At 39.9% G+C, this 20,985-nt stretch overlaps 1 protein-coding gene across 3 annotated transcripts in view; it reads left to right on the top strand.

Annotated features, from left to right (window-relative positions):
• The window catches only part of ARMC1 (armadillo repeat containing 1), a 54,800-nt gene extending 36,466 nt beyond the window's left edge, over positions 1-18,334 (top strand). For all 3 annotated transcript variants that reach the window (XM_089685330.1, XM_089685331.1, XM_089685332.1), the window contains exons 4-7: positions 840-1,029; positions 8,491-8,607; positions 10,448-10,522; positions 11,940-18,334. In XM_089685330.1, the coding sequence (XP_089541456.1) occupies positions 840-1,029; positions 8,491-8,607; positions 10,448-10,522; positions 11,940-12,131 (574 nt within the window). In that variant the 3' untranslated portion in view covers positions 12,132-18,334. The remainder of the gene's footprint in view (positions 1-839; positions 1,030-8,490; positions 8,608-10,447; positions 10,523-11,939) is intronic.
• Positions 18,335-20,985: the final 2,651 nt, after the last annotated feature.

The raw sequence follows: 20,985 nt of genomic DNA, 5'->3' as shown, positions 1-20,985 counted from the left end.
CGAGATATATTTTGTATGTAGCTGTGTAAGGATTTATTTGTTTTGATTTATTCCATATTTTAGTACACTTCATTTAGGATGAGGCGTGCTTCACTATTTTTAATGTATTTGTTTGTTTGTTTCAAATATAAAGCCGAGCTGAATCACATTTGGTGCAAAAGTAGTGTGTATGATTAACAATTACCTTTTTTTTTTTTTTAAATTGTAATAAAACTTGTTTTCAATTTTTTTTTTCATCTTTTGTTGTGGCTGATCTCTTACCTTTTTGCAACCACTTCACGCCTACTTGGATGTACTCCAAGAAAGTGTGCATTGCATTTTATTTGGGTGGGTTTTCTAATGGTGACAACAGTGGATTGTGCCTGTTAATGTGTGGTGAATGCGTCTTAAGCAGGTTTTTATCAGAAGCTTGCATGGCAAGAGCACAACAGGGAGACAGGAACAGAGATTTGTCACCCCATGATAGGAAATTCCTGAACAAGGACTTTCAAGTCAGGGTCAAAGCTGCAAAAAATGTTGAAAATGACTTTTGAAATTAATGTAATAAAGCTTATGCGATAGGTTTTTAGTTTTGGTTTATATATACTTTAAAGTAACTGCTCGAGTGACTTCCTCCTTCAGTGAATCCAAACCAGAATTCTTGATTGATTGAGTTTTGCATTTAAAATCATCTGGAGATTCAGCTTTTAAGCTGCCTGTACCATAATGTATCACTCTCCATTGCTTTATTTGAATAGTTGAAATGCTAAAGCAGATAGTAACATTTATGTGTGCAGTACACATGTTTATTCACACACTTGAACCTGTCTTTGTGATTGTCTGTCTTTACCTTGGTACAGGACTACCACACCAGGGGACACACAGCTTCTTGCCACTGAAGTCTATGACCTTTTGCAGTCTTCCAGCACAGCAGATGGTGATTGCATGAATGAGATGAACTCGCGGAGGCGGAAGGCTCAGTTCTTTCTTGGAGCCACAAATAAACGTGCCAAAACTGTGGTTTTACATATTGATGGCCTTGATGATACGGTAAATATTGAGCTTGGCTCTTTGGTACATGGTCTCTAATATAGTGTGTCTATTTTGCTTTCCAACACCTGCTCCAAGCAAAAAGTAAGATCTATGAATTGCTAACAATATATCCTGCAAGTGTCCTGTAACTTCTAATAAGTCCCTAATTGTACTTTTCAGTCTGAATTTTATATATTCCCTTCCCATTAGACTCTCAGGCCATGTATTGTAAACTGTTACAATTCAGTGCTGACAACTGCTGGTATATTTTGTGTTGGTGAGATTGTAGTGAGCTCAGACAAACGGCAGCATTTGGGTCCAGGAAATGCTTAGCTTGTGTTTTTCACAAGTTGGGTCATTCAGAAGATAAGAATACTGGAAACCATCACATTTTGGTTTGCAGTGCAGCAAGATGAATTCACAATCGATACTTCAAGCTAAACAACAGGATAAGCAAATGTTTTCTAAATACACATTCTTGCTTTAACCACTTGCTCTCCAGAGGATTTACCCCCCATTCCTGACCAGACCATTTTTTGCGTTACGGCGCTGCGTTGCTTTAACTCACAATTGCATGGTCATGCAACGCTGCACCCAAATTAAATTTACGTCCTTTTTTTTTCCCCCACGAATTGAGCTTTCTTTTGGTGGTATTTGATCACCTCTGTTTTTTATTTTTTGCGCTATAAAAAAAAAAAAAAAAAAAAAGACCAATTTTGAGAGAACAATATTTTTGACTTTTTTGCTGTTAAACATGTACAGTAAATAAATTTAAAAAATCAAATTTCGTCATAAATGTACGCCAAAATGTATTCTGCTCCATGTCTTTGCTTAAAAAAAAAAAAAATCCAAATACGTGTAACATGGTTTACATGAAGGTTATAGCATTTACAGATGGCGGTATAGATAGTGGAATATTTTATTTGTTTTTTTTTTTTTTTTTTACTAGTAATGGTGGCGATCAGCAACTTACAGCAGGACTGCGATAGGCATTCTAACACTGGGGGGAACTGACTTGGTGTCACTGACACACTACTAATGGCAGTGGGCAGGAAGGGGTTAACATGAGGGGTGATCAAAGGGTTAACTGTGTACGGGGACTGTTTTACTGGGGTGCGGTGTGTTGGTGCTTCACTGTAAGCACACTGCTCTGGGTGGCTGTGCTGTGCACAGTCATCCAGAGCAGTGTGCCTGAGCTGACAGGGAGGAGGACTGTTTGTAAACAAAGCAGTCCTCTTCCCCGTCGGAGATGCTCGGTAATCACCGGGTGCCGGCGGGGAATCATCGGTTGCGAATGGCAGCGCAGGTAGGGCTCGCATGCGCCCCCTACCCGGAAATACAAAATCACGTATATATACGTAAATAAATAGTATCGGTGGGGTGATAAAAATAATAAAGACTATGACGTAACTGAAATTGCCAATAACTGATTAGGTAGCAATCCACATTAAATTAGTAATAGAATGTTTATGCCAATACACATAATATGTATAAAGAGAAAACGTCCCATTAAAGTGCAGAATAATGCTAATAAGACTCAGGGGACTGAAACTCAGAAATTTAATTATGAAAAGTTCCAGAGTAGTTAAATCTAAATTCGTATCTTTATGGCCCTGGGGTGAGTAAATGATATTCCGGTGACATGCGATAAATAGTAAGATTGCATACTCACCAGAAGCACAATCTTAATACGCATTAATCATATGAATCAGCCAGAGGTCTCCTCTCTAGCAGGGTACAGCCTGGTGCAGGAATCCCCTCCTCTGTGGGTCTGGGCGTTTAGATGTCAATCAGAGGTCCCTTTAGGGGTATGCTGTAATAGGGTCTGGTCACAAGCAGGCTCCCTCCTCTAGTTTGGAAAGAACACCTGGGGTCCTGTTCTGTGTAATAGTTTTGCACAAAGCAGCCCCAATCCACTTGCAAAACTTGCGTTATTTTTATCACCCCACCGATTACTATTTATTTATATATTCATTCCATTGATTCTAGCACTGCACTATTTTTATCTTATTGTCTATTGAGAAGGTTTGTGGTTCCTTTTTTAGTGCAATAGCTGCTACTCTGTAAGCGCTCACTAAGTCCCAACGTCTTTTTTACATATATATACGTGATTTTGCTCACCCCTGCTGCCCTGTAGCAGTATATCTGCTATAGGGCAGTCGGGATGTGGTTAATCTTGGTGTGCTGTATGTATTTCTTCCAAATACATGCAGTAATCCAGTGTGAAACGTTGCCTTCCTGTAAAAAAAAGACTAGCCACCACTGCTCTCTCTCCTTTTACAGGGTGACTTGTCCTGTATCTGCCCTCCTGTAGTTTTCTGCAGGCAGCCTGTAGTGGGTGGGCCTGCTGCAGCCCCCCAGCTCTGCTCTCTGTACAGGCCATGTACAGCACAGTGATGATGTCACTGCTACATTTACAAGGTAATAACATGATTTACAAAAACATTTTGGTGCACATATAGTAAAATGTTATCATTTGTGACCATTGAGGAATATATTTCAATAGTTCTTTTGTGCCTGGAGTTCAGCTCTAAAACAATTCTGCCATTAGAAAAAATTGAGAGGGAGCTATAAAGATCTAAACTGTTCTCACAGCACTTGAGATTCCACAATTACTCTCATAGTTGTTAGCCACATCCTTAACCTATGAGTCATCAGCTGAATGTTAAAAAAAAAAAAAAAAAAAAAAAAGTTTCCAGTACTTAAATATTAAAGGGGGAAAAAATAGCGTGATCCCGCATCCTTTAGACGTCATCAACTCATGACGGTTGAGCCTGCCCCTTGGTTATTTAAGAACTGTCAGGTGGTGGAGCGGATAGACGGCGGGAGCCTTCTTCAAGAGTGGAGCCTATTTTTCTCTTTTTTTGGGTCAGCGATGGCAGTGGGCATCATGATTGTTGATGGCTCCATACCAAGGGACTTTCTTTTTTTTCTTTTTTTTTTAAATAAAGGACTTGTCAGAAACTGCCTCTTGTGTTTTTTTTTTTTACTTTTTACTTTTAAGGTCTTCAGTATGGGATCACTTCCCAAATCTCAGGTCCTTTCCCCCACTACTACAGGATGTGCTTTAGGAAGACTGTTCAAGACCAGGTAAAATGTATACACTTCCCAGGAGGTTTGTGCAGCAGTACCCATTGGAGAAGACTTACCACCAGCAGTGCCTACAGTGGATCCAGCTATACCATCCAACACAGTTTTACTTCTGTAAATTCAGTATGTGCAATGTTTGCTGGTCATTTGGAGTGTAAAGAGTGTGCTATGAATGCTACCATCACACTGAGGGAGCATAGAGAAGAAAGGAGTGGTTTGTCTAAAGGAAGATGTCGAAGACGTTGCTTAACTCTTTTTCTCTTCAGCAAAATTTAGTTGACCAAATACTAAAGCTTTGAGGGCATTTTTTCAGAAATGGTATTTCAGCTCTTTCATTACACCTTATCCAAACCAGTCGAGTGTGAACATTTACACATTTATTACAGGTTTTTATATAGTGCCGTCAATTTATATATATATACATACACACACATATATACAGTGTACATTCGCATCAGTCCCTAAACCTCAAGGAGCGTACAATCTAAGATCCCTAACTCACATTCATACATACACATACTAGGGCCAATTTAGATAGGAGCCAGTTAACCTACCAGCATGTCTTTGGAGTGTAGGAGGATACCGGAGCACCCGGAGGAAACCCCTCTCAGCCACAGGGAGGACATGCAAATTTCAGACAGGTAGTTCTTTGGTTGGGATTTGAACCGATGACCCTAGTGCTATGAGGCAGAAGTGCTAACTATCATAACATTTACAGGCCTTCAAGCATCCTTTATGTCTGCTGAAAAATATAGAAATGTCCAGGTTTTACTTGTATGGAAGCATAGACACAATTTGGTTCTGGTTAACCATTAAATTCTTGTTTAGAAAAAGTGCCCTTCTTGTTTTTAATTGGGCACAGTTGATACAGTTGGTACAGTGTTTTTAATTGGGCACAGTTGATACAGTGTTTTTAATTGGGCACAGTTGATTCATATAATAATCAGGTTGGACTTTATCACCTGTATGATATTTTACTTGGAGATGAGCATTGTGTTGCAGGTGTCGTTTGCGTCTCCTCCACTGCAGGAACATGCACATTCCATACCAGCAACCATGTTCATGGAACAGATGTTTGAAAAAACTAACACACTACATTTGCAGTCACCTCAAAATCTATAGCTATTTTAAAAATATCTGCCTGAAAGATGAAGTTGGCATTTAACATGAATACCCTCAATGCTTAAGAGCCCCAAGACTGTAAATGTTCATGCTCCGTGTTTGTACTACAATCATGTATTTTAATATTATATAATAGTTATTATTTTTTATAGTATTTGTATGAGGAGTTGTTGGTACGGCACCTAAAGTCCCAGCAGCTTTTCTGCTTAGGGTTTTTGCATTTTTCACCGTGTCTATAATAAGGGACGTGGTACCAGTAAAATCCAGTGACAAGGTAGAGACTATTATCTATATACGGCTGCTTACCTTCTTTTTCTAGACCACTGTGGTGGATTTACTTTGATGCTTAGGGTCACCTAAGCATCCCCTAACTTCTACTAAGCTTCAGCTGGCTGATAGCCACCCTGACATCATCCTGTAGGATATTTTGGTAAACCTGGGAATTCATTTTTCCCTTAATGATGGCAAGTGGTCCAGGCCCTGAGGTAGCGAAGCAAGCCCAAATCATGAGGTTCCCTACACAATACTTTACCATTGGGATGTTATTTTATTGTTGGTTAGCTGTGCCCTTTTTGCGCCATATATACTGCTGATTATTCTACCTGAAAAATTAAATTTTTGTTTCATCGGTCAACAAAACATTTTCCCAGTAGTGTTGTGGTTTGCCAAGGTGCTCTTTGGCAACCTTCAGGTGCGCAGCAATGTTTTTTTTGGAGAGCAGCGGGTTCCTTTGTGGTGTTCTGGTCACCCTGCCTGGTCAAAGACTACATATGTTAGACTCCTGAACAGGGATGTTTGCCAGTACAGAGATGTCTTCAAGCCTTTAGCTCTTACTCATGGGTTCTTCTTTACCTCATTAAGGATTCTGCATTGTGCCTTGGAAGTCATACAGTAGCCTCAGTACTAAACTGTCTCCATTAACCCTTTTGTGCCAATAGTATGCAAATATGCGGCCTCTTGGAGGGTGGGCCTCAACGCCAAGTGGGAACATTTTTTGCATATCTAAATATAAACCTATATCGTATCTTATAACGTACCTTATCTTGTTCCGAGAGCGCACATCGTGCTTCCTCCCGGGACATGATGGAGAGCTCTCGATGGCTACTTGCAATTAGGAGCTTTCAGATCATGTGACCGCTGTGACAACCAATCATGGCAGCCATATGAACTAAAACGCCACCCCGCGTACCAGCATACAAAACTCCTTAAAGAGCCAAAAGGTATGGTGTTAAGAAGTTAATAGACAGTTTGTCTAGCTATAGACTGATGGATGTCTAAACACTCTGTGGTTGCTTTGCATTCCTTTTCCAGGCTTACATCCTTCCAGCAAATCAACTACTCTTGATCATATGTCTTCAGAGAGCTCCTTTTTGCGAGGCATGGTTCTCATCTGCTGATGCTTCTTATGAAAAGCAATCTTAAAATGTTTGAGTGTCTTATCAATCAAAATAGCTCTAAAACCATACCTCCAAAAACGAATTTGAATAATTGGACTCCAGATGTTCAAACTACAAACTCCAATTAATGTTCTTTTGAAGTAATTAGTCTATTGCTTCACTTAAGCAGGCCATACATTATACAGTTTTCTTTCCCTCCACCCATGGGTGGAAGAAAAAAAATAGTTTGATTTCCCCATAAACACAGTCCCTAGCGCTGTACTATTGTTTTCTGCCCACAGGGAGCCTTCCCTGCCAGCAAAACGCAATGATCACTGTTAGTGGTTATAGCCACCAGCAGTGATCACATGCAAAAAATCTGACAGGCTAATTGGACTGAAATCGATTGATGGAACTGCTGAACTGGCCAAGATTCAATCCATCTATGACTGGCTTTACTTTTTCTGTACTTTTTTTTTTCACTGTGAATGTTTAATAGGCATACTCAATAAAGACACTTGAAATTAAAATTGTGTGTTATCGTCTTAACCACTTCCCAAAGGTGGTATGCATATATGCAGCCACTCAGTGGGTGGGCTTTTACGCCAAGAGACCACACATGTGTCCCTATGTAAGCCTTTTTTTTTTTTTTTTGGAGATTGTGCTCCCTGCGTACTGCACAGTAACCAGCAACTGCCAATCACAGCGGTCACGTGATCAGAATGTCCACCTGCCAGCATTTAGAACCTCTTAAAGGTCTGGGATGCAGCAATGTGAAGGAGTTAAGCACAATGTTTTTGTCTATTGTTGTGACTTCAATGAGGACAAGGTCACATTTAATGGCAAATTAATGCAAAGGATTCACCTTTTTTCAACACTGTATATGGTGGCTTAGTCTAAAATGGTATTCACTCAATACATCCTTAGCACTAGACATAATGAAGAAAGGAAAATGTTCATGGCTAGTGTGCTTTTGAAAGAAAGTGGATTGTCTGGCTTCAAAGTAACAAGAGTGAGTGGCGTGCACAGAGCTCGTGATGTGCCGATTTGCTGAAGGGTTGCAACATCTGCTTTGATGCGTTCCGTCAGCATGCATGCAAGGTGTATGATAAACAGAACTAAACGTTAACTGCTTAGCAATGAGCACTTCAGTCAATCAAAGCTTAACCAAGGGGAAATGCTTTTCTAATCATATGGAGCAAACAACTTCTGGCTTTTCGGCAATGTTTTTTGATTTACAGTTCATTTTATCCACTTGGATTTATTATTTTAACATGTAAGCATTGTACCTTTTTAGTCACAAGTAGTGAATACATGGCAAGGTTGTTTTCTGTTTATCCAAGCATAGAGTTCTTTGACCTAACAGCTTTGCTGTTGGGGCAATAACCTATTGAAAACAAACAACGGTGCAGTTACCATTTCAGTAGATCTGCTGATGTGTATAGTTAGGGGTTTAAAGGTGTTGTTTGCAATTCTGAAGTTTATAATTTGGTTGCAATTTGCTTCCCGGAAAAGATCGGTCCTTGTTAAAAGGAAAGAAATGTGCCAAGACTTGTTGGGGGTTTACCAGATGCCGTTATTTTCTAGAGTAAATTGGAAAATGTAATCAAAAGTAGAAATCGAATAGGTTGCTGTTGGAAAACATTACAAAAAATTTTCCCTATTTCGTATTTCCCTATGCTGTTGTTCTCAATGCAACTCAAAATTTGGGTTTGCCATTACTTTCTATCTAAGTGGTAGCCAGGACAAATGGGGAGACTATCAAATGGCAATAAATATCTCCTAGGATCCTAATTCCTCTCCTTTTGTCTTTGGATGCACTTTAAGTGATGAGCTTTATGTAGGAATTACTTTTTATTTTATACATATACTTTTTTTTTTTTTCTTCCAGTCTCGAAGGAGTCTTTGTGAAGATGCCTTGTTAAAAATCAAAGGCGTCATTAGTTTTACATTTCAAATGGCAGTTCAAAGATGTGTGGTTCGAATTCGGTCAGATTTAAAAGCTGAGGTAAGTAGCTACCTAAAATCACTATGTAGTATTAAATATTGTTTTTCTAACTGTGTTTCATAGGAGGTACACCTCATTTTTGTGGAAAAAAAAATGTGTTCTTGAACAGCTTTCTAAATGAAGGCTGTGTATGCATAACCACCTCCAAGGGTCAGTGCAAGGCAAATGCCATCAAATAGGTAAAAAAAAAAATTACCAAATGTCTATGTAACTGAAGGATTTTTAGTTGGCTTATACCCAGGTGAATCTGTAGGCAGAGCAACAACAAAATCTAAAAAAAAAAAAAAGCAGGAGAGGGCTGCCAAGAATAGCCAAATCAGTACGTATAAAGCAGGTGTACTGATCACCTGTGGGAGTAGCTGTCGCAATACCCACTGTGGAGCAGGGTCACATTTTTTATTAACAAACCAGGAACTGAACAGTTAAACTGATAGGAAACCCTAACAATTTCTCTCATTTGCTCCCTCAAAGTCAGCTAAATGTACCATTGAAAGTGTTTTGTTATATCTGTTCAATTAAAGGCAAAAACATGGTCATCCTTCCAGAATGCCTGCTGCCAGTCATCTCTGACTGTTAGCTGGGAACAAAGTTAAAGGATAAGTTCACCTTTTTAAGAAATAAAAGCGCATATCTTTTTGCAGGTAAAAAAAAAAGGGGGCATTTTATTTTTTTTATTTGGTAAAGCATTGCACCCTTGATCAGCAGATCATGGGTGCCATGCAGGACTCCTGCAGACTTGTCAGTGTATCTGTCTGCTCATATGGGAAAGCAGATACAGACTTACAGGAAACGAGAATAAACTATAACAGTGCTCAGCAGCGCCGTGGTAGTTCATTGGGACATACAAGCTGACAGCCGCAAAGGCTGTTGGTACTTTTATTTTTCCATTCATAGAACTCTTTAACTGAAGGATGCGTGGGGAACCCTACATGGCCACTTTTAAAAGAAAAAAATAGTGACAGCTAGCAGGAAGAGAAAGATCCCTCCCTACCTGTCTGTAGATGCAGAGTAGCACATGGCAGGAGTAGGAACGTGTTACATGTTCCACCCATAAAACAGGTGGAACGTGTAACATGTTCCCAAAGTTGAACTTTGACCTTTTAATGGGTCTCTCTGCAGCTTAAAAAACACCTCCCTATTATGTTATTGAGAAGAGGAGGAGAGAGTTATCCTGTAGTCTAAACACACCTCTGCCTGTGGGTGACAATGGTGCCTCTCTGTAGATACAGTACAGTGAGTGATTGTTGCTGTCCTAGTACAGGAAGTGTTTTACTGGCAAGATTACCAGGTAAAAAAAAAAAAACAAATGCTGCCACCACTACATAAAAGGACTGGAAAACTGCATTGTATAAGGCTCAGATCACACTAGTGCGGGTGGAAACCGCTGCGGGACCCGTACTTCATCCTGCAGCTGCAACCACCCACACACAAAAATCAGGACCCGTGGGTACCATTAATCTTAATGGCAAGCCGCCCGCACTGGAAATCGCACTGATACTGGGAACCACACTGTAGCGCATTTCCCTGTGCAGGCTGCAATTTCTGGAAAGGTGCAGGGAGCTTTTTTTATATGTTTTGCGAGGAACGGCAGCGCATTCAAATAAATGGGCTGCCGTTCCGTGGCCTACAAAACGGCACTAGTGTGAACCGAGGGTAAAACATTTGTTCGTGGGTTTGTGCATACAGTACTGTGGGGTTACTTGAATAATATTCAATTAAAAATTAAGTAATTTTATTAAAGTTCAGCACATTCATACAGCATGTACAGATGTGTGTTCTATGTAATTGTAGTACTGTGTCCTTGTTCTCTCTTGATAAATGTGTTTTTAATTATCTCTAGGCTTTGGCCACAGCAATAGCATCTACCAAAGTGATGAAAGCACAGCAAGTCGTAAAAGGCGAGACTGGAGAAGAGGTAGGATATGTGTCCAATGAGTGTTCATCTATTACTGCCTGAATGTCAGTCCTTTTTGTGTACATATTTCCCCTTCATGCCGCTTCCCGGGCACTCATTAAGTGAACTCTAATGCCCAATAGGGGGGGGGGGGGTGGCCATTCTCTATCGTAATTGGCCATCACAGTGGTCACATGATTAAAAGCCTATCCTACTGGCTCTCAATCAGAAGCCGTGACCGAGAACAGTAAGCACACTCTCAGCACACAACCTCGGGCTGCTGTGGACTCCCACTGCATATGCATGTTACGAAGGGGGCAAACGGTTAAGAAACAGCTTTTTAATTAGGCTGGTGTTTGTAGCACATTTCTTAGCATGCTCAATGGTGATCAAATAATAACAGCCACATATATTAGTCTTTTTGCTTTATTTTTTGGGTTGTGTGACGTTTCCCAAAGTGTCATTGTGCAGAGCATACTATTATTTTGGTAAAAGTTAAAATGGCTTCTAGGTTATACATTGTACCTACAAAGGTTGTGATTGTGCCTAGACCCACCTCGGTGCTCCTTGTCCTTCAAACTAAATAATATATCTTCTAGATGTCATGATGCATTAACTTGCATTATGATGTGCTTTTTAACGCTTGCATTTCTATTGATTCCAATGGAAAACACATTAAGCAAAATTACAAGATGTGAATCTAGCATAGTAACCACATCTACCCTTTCATGGAGCTTTCTTTTTTTTCCTGTGTAATCCAGTGGTTTTCCAGGTGTGAAAGGAAGAAAATATATACTCTCTGTATACATAAACATTAGAGTGCTAATGAAGTATTGTCTTTGTAATGTAGGCCTCCAAAAACCTGTGTCTAAATTAAACTCTTAATTGAGGTCACATAAGTTGATCACGCTTCAGACTGAAGATCCATCCTGCACATAAAATGCAGTAGAAAACAGAATTGAACAAAATGGGATTTCTCCTAGTTGGAAAGGTGTCCACTAAAGTAAAGTTGCCCATAGATGGATCAAAATTTGGCCGGTTCAGTAGGGACCAGCCAAATTTTGATCCATGCATGGGCACTGTGGTTTTACAGAAGTCGATTGGCAACCGCCTTGCTGGAAAATTTTCTCTCAATCAATGGGAAGGGAAGTGCGCCTGCTGTCAGAATACAAAGACACAGTGGGGAGGATTCCCCCATTCACCTTGAATATGTGGATGGAGGGAATCGAGTCACTTTTTTCGTTCAGCCAGCGGGTTGAACGACAAAAACTGACCCATCTATGGCCAGCTTTACACTCTGTTGTGTCTCTCAGAAGGCTGGACATAGCCAACAATAAAAACCTGAGCAACTCAATCCCAAAGTTTAAAATAAAAAAAAATGGTTGGCATTCCACTCTCACATAACCTTACTGACTCTCCTTGTATCTGTACTTTTAAGCTGCTGGTTCCATTTCAAGATACACCTGTGGATGTGGAGCAGAACACAGACTTACCAGACTATCTACCTGAGGATGAAAGTCCGATGAAGGAACAGGACAAGGCTGTGTCTCGTGTTGGGGCACATCAGGACAGTGGAAGCAGTTGGCTCAGCACTGCGGCAAACTTTTTATCCAGATCATTCTACTGGTGACATGGGCTTAGGGACTAAGGACTGCAACAGAATTCAAAGAGATATTTCAATCACCCCAGTGAAGTGCAATTTTGCAATAAAATATTCTGCATAAAGTTTTAAAATGACGCAAACAATGCTGTGTTTTACATGTACAGTAACAAGCTCATAAACCAACATCACGGACAAAGGTCGTAGAATGTGTTGCTTCATTTTATTGCCTGTTGCCTCACGTTATAAATGGGTCCACCCCTTGCTATTACACTGTCATGTTAAAAGCCAAATGATTGTGATAGTGAACACTTGTTAATGTCTTGATTCAGCCTTAAGGTCACTGGTATGTCTACTACACAGGAATTCTCTGTCCACCTCAGTACTCAGGACCTTTATTTTCATTAGACATTAGCAGTGCATGAATGCCTTTTACAAAATATTCTTGTTCTTGCCTTATTATTTTAAGTGTTTTTTTTTTCTTTTGTGACTTGATTTTTTTGTCACCAGATGCACAAACTCATTGTTTTAATTTGTCACAAAAACTAAAAACCATCTAAACAAATGCCTTTGACACTATAGAGAGGATATGGGTTTGCAGACTGCATACAATCAAGACTAAACTGTTTGTGGGCTGTAATGAAATTTTCATTCCTTTGAAACAGACATCTGATGGTACTGTTTGAATTTTTCGAAAAGGTTACAAATCATAATATCGTTCTTCTAAATATTGGAACTTGTGGTATGACAAAGAAGTAAATGTATTTATTCATTAAAATGTGAATTTGTATTAATCAGCTAAAAGCAATGCAATCTTTGAAGGGTAACTCAAGTGGAGTGGGACAGAGTCTGATTTCCACATCACAAATCTGGCATTGTGAAGTCTAGCACCTTGCACTTTTGGGTCTACCACCCTTGGTGAAAACTGACACACAGAGAGAAGTGAGAAAAGAAGGGAGTGAGATTGAGAAATGCATAGCATGCGATAGGGGCATGGATTATGTATCACAGACCAGGTTCACCTCACCACCATCCACTAACTCTGTGTACCATTACCCTTTAATTACTATTTATCTGAATACATAATACAGAGGATCTTCTAAGTGTTGTTTGCAGCTTTCCATTTTTATGGTGATGCAATCAATGGTAGTTCTGGATCTAGTTTCAACAAGACACGGTGAACTGAAAGCAGACCAGGCACAGATAGCAAATTACTGTGGAATTTACATATTAGAAGCCCTTCCAGGCACAGGTGGAAGGATAAAATTGTTCCTATACAGTCAACTTTACATCTTAGCTCTTAAAAGCCATGGAACAGATAATCAGGCCTAAATTCTTCTTTAGCCAAATCTTAATAAGAGCACCACTTGTAAAAATAGCTGGCAGGGTTGATATGATGCTATCTTGTAACAAATGTGAACCACTGTTTAAAAGAAAAAAGGGGTTCTGTGCAAATTCTGGGTGTTTGCTATGTACCATGGTACCCTTTTTAAAGACCATAATGACCCCTTTTCTTTGATTTCTATATTGGTGTTTTTATATGTCAGAGACTTGTAATATAAAAGGTAGAAGTGTTATTTTTAGATGTCCGTTTACACCACCAATGGTTGATTGTCTCGAGTATTGTGTCTTGCTCCAGTAGACCACATGTCATTTTGCATAGCTTGGTTATGAAAGGTCATGATACAGTTTTATTTTGAAAAAAAAGTGTCATCCCTTGATATATAGAGTGCCTGTGCCTGTCATAGGTTATGGTTTCTTTCTTTTTTTTTTTTTTTTTTTTATAATGTTGATTTAGGATCCTTTTGCATGTGAAAAGGTGGTGTATGTTGGTATGACTATTTTCTTGGTAAATAGACCATATGAGAATTTTTTTTAGTATGAACAATTACCAAAGGCCACCATTTTGTCCACTACCATCAATCTTAAAACTGAAATAAAGCTAGTTTCTCCTTGGTGCCTAATGTACGCCAATATGCAGCGGCTGGGCCTTGGTGCCGTGGGGCACATATTTCCGTACCCAGTGTAAACAAAACGTGCCAAGAGCACACACCCGTCACATTTATGGGCGCCTCGTGGAAAGGTCCCGATCGCTACTTGCGGTCAGGAGCTTTCCAATCGTGACCTCCGTGACAGCCAATCACAGTGGTCACATGACCCTCAACTCTGCCCTGCTTCCCAGTGTCACAAAACCCCTGAAAGGACCAGGAGGCTCCTGCGCCAAAGGGTTAAAGCCCATTTGTAATGAAACCTTTTATATTTTGTTTTGGAAAGAATGAGGTAGGGTTAGAGTCTTTTGATTTTTTTTTCTTTTGGCTGTATGTGTCTGGGTTTTTTTTCCCCCATCACTGTATAGAGTATTGGGTAATCCCTTGAAAGAGGCCTCAAAATAAGTAATTAAAAAAAAAATTAATAGAAAAGCAGGGAAGTAGAACTACTGTCAGTGTCTTAGTTGCTGTCTGAGCTTTCCTGTCAGGTTGACATTCCCCCCCTCCATTTCATGTATTACAGAAACAGAAAGTGAAGGAAACATCACAGGGACATGGAAATACTAAAAAAAAAATCCACATTCTATTTGAAAGGAAAATGAAAATGATTGGAGTTATGTATATTTTTACATTGACAATTTATAGTTGCAAGCAGGGGCGGACTGACAACTCATGGGGCCCCCGGGGAATAGGGGATCATGGGGCCCCTGTGTCCTTGCCCAAACTCAAAAAAGCCTATGAAAAAGGTACCAGGGGCATCCAAATGGTCAGTCTGCCCCTGGTTGCAAGTTACATTGGGTTAAGTCCTCTATTGAGCCAACTATAAATTGTGCTTGTACTTTGATTTCCATCTTTAAATGAAGAGGATTTCTCTTCTAGAGAGTGGATGACATAGCTATCTATAGTCATTTAACTGATCACAAACTATAGGAAGAGGATTTTTTTTGCAGATGTGCCCTGGAAACTGTTATCTAGATACAACACAAACTGCAGTTGTTTTAGAAGGTGGCTTCTGAAGATTTAATGGGATGAAGAGATATCTGAAGGTGGTTGTAAATTCCTAATAAATATGATAATTACTGCATTTATCCCATTGTTCACTGTTTTGTGTGTGTTTTTTTATTTTTAAATCTTCAACATTGTTGGATTTGTTCTAAAACTATCTTTTATTAGTTCCAATTTCCAATTTCATGGAAGCATAGCATTTTGAACAGCTCCGATAAATGATTGCAAGTCAGAGAAATGTCTTGCGAACGTTAACTTGGTTGTATTAATTTCTGTTTCCCTTTTTCATAATGTTTTATTATCTCAATATATAGCGAACATTCAACGGTCTTTTGAGTTTTTACAGTGAACATTGCTCCAGTTTAAGTATAAAATTGCTGTCTGAGAGCAGCACCAGAAGATGTCCTGACTTAATAGCTAAGCCCTGTCATCTACAATTCCATTGTCCTATGAAAGTACCCTTACTAACCACTGAGGGCACATTGGACTAGCAGTTGGGTAAGCTTTGAAAACGTTGGGCTGTAGTAACATAATGAAACTAAAGCAGAGAGGGGCACAGAAGAGACTTTTCAGGCTTATGGAAGTTAATAGTTGGCATCTTGCAGTATCTAACATAAAATATAATCGGCTCATCCAGATCTTTCTGGTCCAGTGTGGTGCATTAACATGCATTGCTTTAATGCATCTTATTCATTTTAATGGTCTCACAGAGGACCTAAACTGGAATACCACACTACATGCTAGTACATTACCGAATGCTGTGGTGCACTGCTAAAATTAATGAAACTGTGGTACATGCATTATGGTAAAGCTCCCTAAAAAAATTATTATGAATAGGCCGTAAAGGGTGTACAGGTTCACTTCAAAGACCTAATTAAATTTCCATGACACTAGTATTCCAACTGTGGTCATAGTGTCTTCATTTTCTCCTTTTAAATGTTAGCAAACCTGGCTGTTGGGTACCTTTTGATAAGGGTACCCAAATCTGTCGGGTGCCCTTTGATAAGATTTGGTTCCGTATAGACCAGTTAAAGATATCCTTTTTCAGTTCTGCTCTATGTAAATACAAGCACACTAAGGCTCCAAGCACACTAGCTTAAAAATGCTGCTTGTACAGGAGTTTTGTGTTTTGCCTGTAGAAGCAGCTCAGTTTTATCCTATGTGTCCATGCACAATAGGACGTTTAGAGGCGTATTTTAAGCTCTGCATTTAGAGGCAGAAAAAAAACCCTTCTGATTTGTGGTTTTGATTGGTGTTTTCTGGCAGAAAAAAAAAATGCTAAACACTCTTAAACACACCTAAACATTGTACAAAAATGCTTTATATGAGTGTTTTTTTTTCTGCTAAGGGAACTGGCATTTTTTTTAAGCCCAGTGTGCGTGGAGCCTAACTATTTTGATGTGTTTCCAAATGCTCCAGTCTTTGTTTTCCTGGTCCAGGCACCTTTGCTGCAATCACTGTTGATCGGGAATGAGCTCAGGCATATTTAGATCCTAGTCCAAACCCAAATGAAGTATTCCATTAGGAAGCTGTCACTGCACATCGCCGATCATAACAGGCCAAGGCATTCCTTGCCTCGCAGCGGCACGTATAAATGTCACCTGTATACATGCAGCTGCTTATGGGCAGTGTGCAGTGACCACTTCCTAGTGAGAGTTCAGGTGTCCAAACACCCCTGAGCTCATCCCTAGTTTGATACCTCTGTGATGACTGCAAATACAAAGCATCTGGGGTATCTGTACCCGATATTGTACTTCCATTGAACCTACTGCTAGGTATATCACTATGCCCTGAAACAAAATATGTGAAAGAGGTACCAATGACATTCACTTCTATGTATGCCAAAAATAATACAAAAAGGGGAACACAGATTCATCTGGCAGTTTGGCAACTTTGCCATGCAGTGTATTGAGGCAATATAATGACAGTTTTCTTCTATGGGAATACTGGCCAGGAAGTCAGGTTTGTGTTGGAAAGGATTTATCTCTCCCATATTGGTTTTAAATGTCTTCTGATAATTTCTTGTAACTTTTACCAATTAAACTATTATTAAAGTGAGCTTGTCCTGTCCATAAAGTGGACAGTAATAGAAGAGTACAGAAATCTTTTAGTGCCTACAAATACTTGCACTTGTCTTTAAATAAATTCCTTTTTACTTGAGAAGTACCCTGGGTCCTAGGGTCAGACTTCCCCCCCAAGTAAAAACTGCAGCTTTTTTTTGTGACCAAAAAGCAAAATTGCTGTCAAATATGAATTTTTAGGCACGTAGGGCTGCTCCTCCTGCCCATTCCTAATATCCATTAAGGCAGCCCATTGTAGTGATAGGGCCAATCAGTGGTTTGTGGGTGGAGGGTGAGGGAATTGCCAGGAAGTGTTTGAATATTGCTACTCAGAATGGACCAGGGTTTGGCCATAGCAGTGCTGTTTATCCGGCTAACTGACAGCAATTTGTAGTTATTATTTTGGTGGGGGACAAAGTCGCTTTAAATTGCTCCTAATGAAGTTCCTAATCTGCTAATTCACCAATCACATTTGATTGCCTCTCTGTCTTACATGTAGACAGAGTGAGTCGCACTCCAAATAAATGTCAGTACATACCTATAAGAAATGCAGTGTTTTACAGTTTTAAACAGTCTAACTGGCTTATTTAAATATTTTGGATATGGGAACAACCTGAGCTGCCTATTGTATATTTTTTTTGCAGTGATTACAATTTAGAATGAGTCTTTGTGTACAAGCCTTATACCTGTACTCCACGATTAAATCAAATGTGAGTCAGTTCAGTCAAAAGCCTTCAGCTTTAGCCCAGAGTGACTAGTTTGTACATGTAATTTATTATTGATTGCGGTCCAAAAATGACCAGCTGATCTAATGTCAGTATTATTTTATTGGAAAATACACTGTTAGTTAACAGCCTCTATTAATGTAATGCTGATTTGAAAAATCCAATAAATTAGCACACAAACTACTATTGGTCTTTTTGTCTGACTTGGGTAAAATATTTATAGACCAAAAGCCAGAATTTTCTTTCAATGTAAATTCCCTTTATAAACTATAATAAGCAAATGTTTCCCAAGCCTGCAAATGTTTCCCAATCCTAAATAGTGATAATAACCGTTGTAATCATACTTTCTTTTCCAGTCACCAGAATATGCATTGCTTGTTGTTGCTGCTTTCTCTGGAAGCAGCCTGTAAATTTAAGTTTTGAAATATGTTGTGTAAAATAAAGCAATAAAATCATATTGGTGTCTTTTTTTTTTTATTACAGCAAAAAGATTTAACTTATCCTAAATAGATCTTATTTGTTCTATGTTATTTGAGTGGGTTGCACAAAATAGAATAAATATAGGCTTTTGCTAAGGATAGGCAAACTTCCATTTCATGTGCAGCCAGGTTTTTAACTCTCATTGTCCGATTAAAATCTAGAGAAGCATATGATTCAGTGGGCCATGTTGTCGAGGGAAAAGTTACTGTAATTTAAACCAAGCTTTTTAAACCAAGGTGCTATCTTCTGGGATGCCTTGGCAAAATGTCTCAAAACAGCCCAAAAAATTATCAACAAGCCACCAGTGGAGCAAACCTGCCATTTTGTTACACGACTCCATGGGTTTTTATTGTGCAGCATTACAACCTTGGACATCGTGTGGGCCAACCGCTGGCATCTTAACAACCTATGATGATATCGATAGATAAGGAGGATGTCTGGCATCTACACAGCATCCTTGTTTTCCCCTCTCTGTCAACACTGGGGTCATGATAGCTGAGTGAGGGAGAAGAGAAACGCTGGAATACTAGTTCGTACCAGTGTGCAAAGGTGTATTTGCCTTTGTAAGTGTAAATCAACTGTAATGTTGGATGTCCTACATGTCTGGAGGCCACTAGCAGACCTTTAGGGGTCAAAACCGTGACCCCGCCAATGTTGCAGGGGGGCTGTGCATCCTCCCGGTCACTAGAGGGTTTCCATAGCACCCCCAAAAATATTGCTAACACCTCTGTCTCTGTGAATAAGACCAACCATTGGGATGTACAGGCTGCCTCTGGCATCCCCAGGTGCAGTGCAGTGCAGATTTCTGTGCCTGACATTTAACCTCCTGTGGGTGGCAGCTGGCAGCTTCTCCACAGGCTGACTGAGATTGTGGGTGAGGCACGGGTGGGGCCAATTTACATGGACAGATGGTTGCTTTGGTTGAAACTGGTAGAGGACTGAGAGGAGAAGCATAGATGGTGGCCCCAGGCATCTTTTCCTCCATCCATATGGTGAGTGACTATTGCAGCTATGCCCTCTATCTGTAATGCTTCTACTCTGGTTACTGTACTACATGCTGCTTATTACTACCTCTCCATTATATACTGCGCACTGCTCCCCCCCCCCCCACACACACACACACACTGTTCACCGCTACCCCCCATCCATGTTGCAGGGGGTGCTGCAACCTCCTCATCAGGGGCATGCTATGGCACCCCCAAAAATATTGCTAACACCCGGTGGCAGAACTACCAGGGTCGCAAAGGTCGCATTTATGACCCAGCCCTGATGTTCCAAGACCGTGGGGGTCCCCAAGATGGCAGGAAGGGGGTCCGCTACAGAACATGTAAAGGCGTCCTACTGCTCGACTAATAAAGGGCCCCGCGATGTGAGAAAAGGGTCTTGGCGCCAGAGGTTGGGGGAGACCCTTCATAGTTTCTTGCACCGGGGCCCTGAAGGTTCTACCTCTGGTGGAAGCTGTTATTTTATGTAAAACTACTAGTTTAGTTTTTACATTTTGGAATGGGGTCTCTCCAGATGTGCATAATTTTAAATTGTGCCTTGACTGAAAAAAAGGTTGAGAAACACTGTTTAAAGCAATGTTCATTGATCCTAGTTCAGACTCATAAGGGGCAGTGTGCCCCCCATCTTCTTTTAAAAGAAAAAATTGTCTTTGTTCCAAGATTGTAAGCTCTAACAAGCCGGGCCTTCTGTTTCCTCTTGTACCAAATTGTATTGTAACTGTAATGTCTACCTTCAGTTTGTAAAGTGCTGAGCAAACTATTGGTGCTATATAAATCCTGTATAATAATAATAATTTATGACAGAAGCTATTTGCTGCTGCCTGCGATCAGGCCCCTACTGTCTATGGGAGTAAAGGGCATATGTGCAGGGGTGAAGAGACGACAGATTTTTATCAGACATTTAGATTTTTAAACCTTTCTTTACATGGATGGAATAAAGACTTCAGAAGATTCAGTAGGGCATACATCAGTATTGCCAAATAACATTTTAAGTAAAAAGGTACATCTTTGTTGGCACAAATGAAAAATGATGTTGAGTTCTAGCATCTCATTAATGGTCTGACTCTAGACAAAGATGACATGATTTCTACCTAATGTTTGCATTGTGGGTGTTTCAAAATTAGAGACTGGAGAAGATCTTTACAATAATTTTCAATTAGACATACAGTACCTGTCAGTGATATACAGGGAACAGCAGAAACCAAAGACTTAATGGTGTTGCTAGTCAGTTTTTAAACATATTTATAGATTATACACAGATACAAGGTTTTTAAATCAACATAATTTGCTATTTAAATGATAAGTCCACCTTTGGAAAAATGTGACATGTTCCCAATGCTGCAGCCACTGTCCCCCCATCCCTGTGACAGAAGTACAGGGAGAAGTTCCCCGTACTAGCTGTCACTTTTTAAAAACAGTGCAGCTGTGTGGGGCTCCATCCACATGGCCGTGTCATTCATTCGCAGTATTCTGTGAATGAATTAACTACTCGAAGTTTCGACAGCCGTAGCAGCTGTATGCTTGTAGTTCTCAATGAACTACCATGACACTGTGGAGTGCTGTGGTAGTTCATTGAGTCTTCCTGTCAGTATATCTGCTTGCTAGTACATCCCGTAGGGGCC

This window comes from Staurois parvus, unplaced genomic scaffold (assembly GCF_062004578.1).
Source record: "Staurois parvus isolate SC_StPar_1 unplaced genomic scaffold, SC_StPar_1.0 ptg000371l, whole genome shotgun sequence".
Classification (NCBI taxonomy): Eukaryota; Metazoa; Chordata; class Amphibia; order Anura; family Ranidae; genus Staurois; species Staurois parvus.
The sequence above is the reverse complement of the archived record's forward strand: the minus strand, read 5'-3'. Positions and strand labels throughout refer to the sequence as shown.